This window comes from Onychomys torridus, chromosome 11 (genome assembly GCF_903995425.1).
Source record: "Onychomys torridus chromosome 11, mOncTor1.1, whole genome shotgun sequence".
In the NCBI taxonomy this organism is placed as follows: Eukaryota; Metazoa; Chordata; class Mammalia; order Rodentia; family Cricetidae; genus Onychomys; species Onychomys torridus.
Window position 1 is genome coordinate 40,847,029 of NC_050453.1, and position 7,500 is coordinate 40,854,528.

The 7,500-nt window shown below is 46.9% G+C and overlaps 1 protein-coding gene across 3 annotated transcripts in view; it reads right to left on the minus strand.

Annotated features, from left to right (window-relative positions):
* Positions 1 to 7,500, minus strand: part of Rnasel (ribonuclease L) — a 12,535-nt gene that overhangs the window by 3,939 nt on the left and 1,096 nt on the right. For all 3 annotated transcript variants that reach the window (XM_036202882.1, XM_036202880.1, XM_036202881.1), the window contains 5 exons: positions 7,232 to 7,412; positions 4,723 to 6,321; positions 3,957 to 4,042; positions 931 to 1,136; positions 275 to 407 (listed from right to left, as the gene is read on the minus strand). In XM_036202882.1, the coding sequence (XP_036058775.1) occupies positions 275 to 407; positions 931 to 1,136; positions 3,957 to 4,042; positions 4,723 to 6,196 (1,899 nt within the window). In that variant the 5' untranslated portion in view covers positions 6,197 to 6,321; positions 7,232 to 7,412. The remainder of the gene's footprint in view (positions 1 to 274; positions 408 to 930; positions 1,137 to 3,956; positions 4,043 to 4,722; positions 6,322 to 7,231; positions 7,413 to 7,500) is intronic.

Below are 7,500 nucleotides of genomic sequence, written 5' to 3' on the forward strand. Positions count from 1 at the left end.
AGGCTCTGTTTAGTCAGTTGTTCTTGTCATAACAGGACTTGAGGGGATGGACAATGGGCTGCGTTAAGGCAGAACCTAATGACAGTGTCTTGGGGGCTCTGGGCTCTGAAGGAGGGAGCAGAGACTCAAAAGAGTCAAGAGGGCTCATTTGGAGAGAAGAAAATGATCTCATTCACTTCCTGGCAGCAACAGCCTGGTGTATAAAATAAGTTAGAAAAGGCAGCATAAACTGTTACACATACTCTTCTTCCTAGGCCACAGAGAGTGTTCATACCTTAGATGTCCACTGATAGAAACTTCTGGAAGGTTCAGGTGTCCGAGACTGCAGTTGTTTGAGAAGCTCACTTTCATATTTTGGTTGTTTTATGTCAGATTCATTCCCCACATTCCGAAGGGTTCTGTAGCGGCTGACAATGATAGAAATATCATGGTCATTCCATTTCTTCCAAAAGGAGAAGACTGATACGTTTTGATTTTTAATAAAATTTCTGCATAGTGGGAGAGGCCACCCCGTTGCTTCCCACCCATTCTTCAGCACTTAAAACCAGAATAGGTTGTTGCCCCTCCCACGGACACACTGCCTACATGCCAAGGTGAGAGGAAAGCCTGGGCCTGCTGCTTCCCACGCATGGCGGCCGCCCAGACCACTTCTCCCTTTCCATCTGAAAGCCTGTGACACATGGTTCTCAACCTGTGGGTCACAATCCCTTTGGGGGTCAATTGACCCTTTCACAGGGGCTGCTTATCAGTCATCCTGCATAGCAAATATTTACAATTCTATTTATAACAGTAGCAAAGTTACAGTTATGAAGTAGCAGTGAAATAATTTTATGGTTGGGGATCATCACACCATGAGGAACTGTATTAAAGGGTTCCGGCATTAGAAAGGTTGAGAACCACTGCTGTAACACATACCCAAGTTCTACTTACTTCTCCCAAGTCCAAAAGAAAGGATGGCCAAGCAGGTCGTCCAGACAGTTCATTACATTTTTTTCAGGATAAAACAGGCAATGAATGAGGTCCTTAGTCACCACGTCTGAAGATTTTTTAATCACCTTTTTATTATTTTGAGCCTTCAGTGTCTCAAAGGGGATATCACCTTTCTTTACCACATAGAGGACCAGCTGTCCAAGGGCCTGTGCAGAAGCCATAAATCAAGCCAAAATTGCTATGTGTTACCTCTTTATTGGTGTAACCTTGAAAGGTTTGATTGTTAGTATCATTATTATCAACTTCATTGGTCAGATACCTGCCTAGAAGATTAGAAAGGGCATCTCTGGGTGTTTCTGTGATGGCATTACAGAGGAGATTATGATCATGAGGGCTCTGGCCTTACGGCCAGTGATGGATTCAAAATTTTAGTAGACTTATGTGGAAGTAGTGGGACATTAGAAGATGTTTGGAAGAAGAGGTCCAGTAGGGGATTGTCTTGGTGGCTATACCTTGACCTGGTCCCTTCCAGTTAGGACTCAGCTTTGCTTCCTGTCCGTGATGAGCTGCTCTATGAACCCTCATTTCCAGCCTAAACAAAACATTCTTCCTTCAGGTTTTCTCAGTGACACATAAGTAGTCAGTCCAGACAGTGTGGAAATGGAAGATGGGCGGGGTTTGAAGGGACCTGGGGGCTAGATTCCTGTGGCCCCATGGTGTCATGTTAACACTCTGGACTCCAAATCTTCAGGATTCTAGGTGAGAAAGGCAAAGCTCTGTACACAAAGAGCTCTTCAAGGCCACACATGCCCACACGGTTTAGGCTCCCAGAAGAGCCTGGTCCAGAGTTGATGTGATAGACTTGTTGGCAGCAGGATTCCACCTGGGTCTTGAATGTTCTGACAGAATGTAGATAAGATAAGAAAGGGAAAATACACAGGGACACTTGCTCAGCTATGTTCATAAGCAGCACTATTCATAATAGCCAGAACCTGGAGACAACCTAGATGCCCCTCAACTGAAGAACGGATAAAGAAAATGTGGTACATATACACAATGGAGTATTACCCAGGTAATAAAAAAAATGACATTATGAAATTCGCAGGCAAATGGATGGAACTAAAAAAAGTCATCCTGAGTGAGGTTATCCAGACCCAGAAAGACAAACATGGTATGTACTCACTTATAAGTGGATATTAGCTGTAAAGCAATGGATAACTAGGCTTCAATCCACAGCCCTAGAGAAACTAGGTAACAAGGAGGACCCTAAGAAGGATGCATGGATGACCCTGGAAAGGGGAAATAAATGAGATCTCCTGGGTAAACTGGGGGCAGGGGAGGGTATAGGGGAGGGTATGGGCAATGGGAACATGAGGGATCAGGATGATTGAGTTGGGAGAGAGATGGAGGGAGGGCAACAAGGGAGATATCTTGATAGAGGGGCCATGATGGAGCTGGGGAAAGGCCTGGTGCCATGGTGGCTCCTGGGGTCCGCAGAGATGACTCCAACTAGGACTCCTGGCAGTGGTGGAGAAGGTGCCTGAACTTGCCTTCTCCTGCGATCAGATGGGTGACTACCTAATCGTTATCATAGAACCTTTGTCCAGTGACTGATGGAAGCAGATATGGAGGTCCACAGCCAAGGACTTGGCCGAGCTCCAGGATTCCAGTTGAAGAGAGGGAGGAGGGGTTATATAAGCAGTGGGGGAGGGGAGGGAATCATGACAAGGAAACCCACAGAGACAGCTGACCCAAGGTCATGGGAGCTCACAGACTCTAGACCAACAGCTGGGGAGCCTGCATGGGACCAACCTCGGCCCTCTGCATGTGGGTGACAGTTGTGTAACTTGGTCTGTGTGTGGGGCCCCTGGCAGTGGGACCAGGATCTGTCCCTGGCACATGAGCTGGCTTGTTTGAAACCTATTCCCTATGGTGGGATGCCTTGCCCAGCTTTGATGCAGGGGGAGGAGCTTGGTCCTGCCTCAACTTGGTATGCCATGCTTTGCTGTCTCCCATGGGAGGTCTTACCCTTTCTGAGGAGTGGATGGGGCGGGGGAGTAGAAAGGAGGTGGAGGGAGGGAACGGGATGAGAGGAGGGAGGGGAAACTGTAGTTGGTATGTAAAATAAATTAAAATTAATTAATTAATTAATTAAAGGGAGGATGCTTGGAACCAAGGGGACACCTTAAAACACACTAGGAACTGGATCCAGTACTATGTGAGGAGGCAGCTAATAAAGTCATTTCCAGTCAGGTGGGACACAGTGCTAGCCCAGGGAACCAGGCTTTGGCAGGGCAGAGAAGTGGTCAGCATTAAGAGACAGTTACACTAGACACCGGGGGAAGAATTGAAGCCAGGAGCCACCAAACCCAGAACCAAAGCTTTTGCCCATTGCCTACGATCCAGGAGAACTGCTCAGCCCTGTCTCAACAAGCCAGGCAGCCTCAGTAGACAGGGCCTGGCTCCGTGTCCTCTCGGGAGCTGTTTTACAGTCTTGAGGCTTCTGCTGAGCTCTGTCTCCTTGGAGCTGAAGGCTGACCCCACCTCACTTCCACCCCAAGAATTGCCTAGAGTCTCCATATCTGGCTTTCTTTGGCGATCAGCAGGTAAGTTTGAATAAAGTTGGGAGGAAATCTCATTTGCTTTATCCTTAAGCAGAAAAAATATTTGCAGAAGGAACCTTTGAAGTATTCAGAAATGCCTCCTGGAAGTCTTTGAAGAAGCGGCATCCTCCGTTTAGTTACTTATTTAGCTAAGGGAGGCAGAAGGGAAGAGTTAGAGATAAAGAAAGCAAAGGCAACTCCACACCAGCTCAGCGACTCCACCTTCTCCTCTGCCCCGTGAGAGACACAGGGGAAAGCCACCGGGTGCAAGGGAGTGAGGACAGTGGACAAGGTGGAGGGAAGCCTTGGGAAGTCTTTCCTCCTGGGTTAAAGAAGAAGTTCTCTACCTGGCCACAGGAAGTAGATAATGAACAAATAAGGAAGCAGAGAAAATTAAAAAGCTAACTAGGACACAGAAATTACCTCCAAGTCTCTCTTGACCGACTGTGGCTCTTCCTTCCACTGGATACTCTGATCAAAATCTGCCAGGCGAACAGCTTTCTTGGAGTCTGAGGGACAGTTCCAGAGGTGCATAAAAAAATATTCTCCATGGCATCATGGTCAAATCATTTAAATAACTAGGTAACACATTATACAATCTATCACCTCTGAAGATCAGCAGTACTATTTACTCATGTCTGGCTTCATTTGATCGAGTAGGTGTCTGTCAAGAGCAAGACACACATTTTATTTTTTACAGGGCAGACAGTAGGAGAAGACGAGGGTGAAGTTAACCAGTTGTCCACTCACACAGCTCCTGGGGCACAGCACAGTAAAGGGGCTGCTGGCCATCGTTAAGGTTGCATCCTATGGCTAACAGCTAAGCAACAAGACAGAGTCTAAGAATGTCTTGGCATCGCTTTCCATCCAGATAACCCCACCAGCCCCAAGCTCCTCTAGTACTTTAGACCACCATCATGGGTCAGAAATGTGCTGGCTTGGAGTCATGGTTCCCTGCCCCCTCAGACTCTTCTTCCTTCTAGAAGAAGCCACTGAGTCCCCAGAAAGAGGAATGAAAGAATGATTGTTGAGAGTCAGAGCCAAAGGTGAGTGAGTCAGGGATTTAGTCCTCAAGAGGTGACCTCTGCTATCCGCATGAGTATCAGAAATAAATCTCCGTTCTGTACAAATCTCTTAGTCTGTGATCTTCAGTCACAGCCACACATAAAAGACTATCACGAGGCCTCACCTATTAAGATGTTTTGTGGCTGCAGATCCTGATGGGTGTATCCATGCAAGTGTAATTTTTTAACAGCCTCAAAAATAGACAAGAGGACATTGCGGGCAAACTTATCTTCCCCACTCTCCACGGGTTCCTTTCTGTGCTCTTTCAGGAACTCTTCCAGTGTCCACTCACACAGGGACATACACACATATGAACAGCCCTTGCTGGTCTCATGTCCATAGAAAGTCACGAAGTTACTGTGGCCAAGGCAGCCCTGCAGACAGGAGAGCTCATTATGTCCACGGGTGCTGTCCTCAGGGAAGACCTTCACAGCCGCCTCTCGATTGTCATAGAACCCCAGGTAGATGCCCCCTTCAGAAGTGCTAGCAATTTTAAATTCCTCATCCATAAAGATCTTGAGTTTGCCAATCATGGGTCGAGGCATACGGTGAAGTCTTTTCAAGGCTTCCGCCCAGCGTGAACTGTGAGGCAACCAGTTTCCATCAGGAGGGCCGGTTTGATGGTTAGCTTTGTAACGGAGAAGAAAGTCTATAAGTGAAGGATCGTAATTCCTCCTGGCTATCTCAACAAGATCCCCACACTCGGTACTGGCTCCTTTAGCACACAGCAACCGGACGATTCCATTCAGTTTCTGTTCAACCGCGATTAGTAAGGCTGTCTTGCCCTGGCTATCTCTGTCATCGATGTTTATTCCCTCTTGATCCAGTATCACTTGCACCAAACCTGTGTGTTTCCTTTCCACTGCGGAGATCAGGGGGGTCTTCCCTCCCTCTCCTCTCACGTTAGCGTCAGCCCCGTGGCGGAGCAGAAGGCGAGTAATCTCCTCCACATTTTGACTATCGGAGTTCAGCAGAGTACGGATCAAAGCATTTCTGCCCATATTGTCCCGGGCATCGACTTCCGCCCCCATGTCATTGAGGAGTATACTCAGGACTTCTATGTGGCCGTTTTCAGCAGCACTCATAAGAGCTGTGGCCCCTCCTTGCTTCAGTCGCCTTTTGTCTTCCGTGGTCACCCGTTTCAAATTCACATTGGCTCCCTTATCAAAAAGGAATCTTAAGGCTTCGACGTTGCCTTTCTCGGCAGCTTCCATGAAAGCCGTGAAGCCGTTCAAGTCGTGCTCATCGACAGCTGCTCCTCGAGAGAGGAAAATCTCGAGCAGTCTCACGTCTCCGTGGATCCCGGCGATGATGAAGGGAGTGGCCCCATTCTTCTTCCTTCGATGGGCGTCAGCACCGTGACCAAGCAGGAGCTCGACAATGTCTACCCTGCCAAGCTGCACCGCATTGTGCAAAGGTGTCCAGCCCCCAGTGTCTTCACAGACATTGACATCAGCCCCTCTTTGCAGCAATTGCTGGATCCTGTCAACATTTCCCTCTTTAACAGCTTCAATCAGCGAAAGACTGTCTTCACTTACGGTCGTCTGATTACGTGAGGATGTGGATCCATCCTGGGGGTGGTCATGATGCATCTCCATGATAGTCGATTCCAGTGCTGAACGCTTTCAGCCTCTTCCTTGAGAAACGAACACTTGTTTCTTTGGGATGGGATGAGAGTCGTGGAGTAAGAATTGGGTTTATGTGTTCTGTCTTCTGATGTCTCCTTTGTAGACAAGCGAAGAGGTGGCTTTGTCATTTCGGTCAGGGAAAATTCAGCAGACTCAGAACTCAGGTTTACCCATATAGGAAGCATTTTCTTGCTTAATTAGGAGTTTCTAAATTGTAGACTATTGTGAATATTTGTAAGTTTAAAACGAAAAATTATTACTCCATAGTTCCACATCTCCAAAGCAACTGCTATCAATATTTAGTATACGTGTATAGTGTTAAGTTTCAAACCGAGGACAAATAACTGAGATGCCTACTTAACGAATCAGAGAGGACCTGGCAGCCAGGTTCTCCCAGCATCCCTCAGTCACTACCTGTTACAGGGTTTGGCTGGCATACCCTGCCTTCTACCCTGAACTTTGCAGCCCAGGGGCTCTTCCCCATATAATCTAGAAATCATGGTTACCCACTCCTTTTGTATCTTTGGCCTCCTGGCTGCTGTACCTGGACCCTTCTCCCTCTCCTCACATGGCCCAGCTCAGTCTGGTCATGTCCACTCTGGACTCTCAGAGGTCCCTGTCTCTGGCTATGCTCTCCCACAAGTCTACAGTAAACTTTCTCCTCCACTACACCTCCGAGCAATCATGTCCTTTCCCTCTTCCTTCCTTCCTTCCTTCCTTCCTTCCTTTCTTCCATTCATTCATATAGAATTATTTTCAGGCTAGGGTAAGGCTAGGTTAAGTGACTCTGCACTTAAATGCTTATTTTAATTTTCTAAACTTGACTATTTTAATATTAGAAATTAAAAATTAAACAGTTTAAAACAATTCTGAAAGATGTGGTGGAAAGTTTAGCTCATTTTATCTTGTTTCCCTAATTTAGATTTCTTATAACAGACATCTAACATTTCATGACTAGTCATGAAAACTAACTACTTTTTCAACAGTCTATAAAAACGTACTTACCTAGAAGTTGGTGGCTTTGGTCTGGGGGAGCACAAGAAGCTCCTCTAAGGAGAGAAGTGTATTTCTTAGTCTTTGTCCATCTGGGTTTCCTTATCCCACGGGAGGTTGGTCACCCCACCTCACGGCTGCGTTCTCCACACCTGCCCTCTTCACACTCAAGTGCGATGTTAATTGAAGAAGTCTGGAAAAAATGTGAATTGTGAGCTCAGCTTTGAGTTTCTGGGTGTGCAGCTTTTGACTGTTACTTCCTGGTTGCACACTCTTAAACC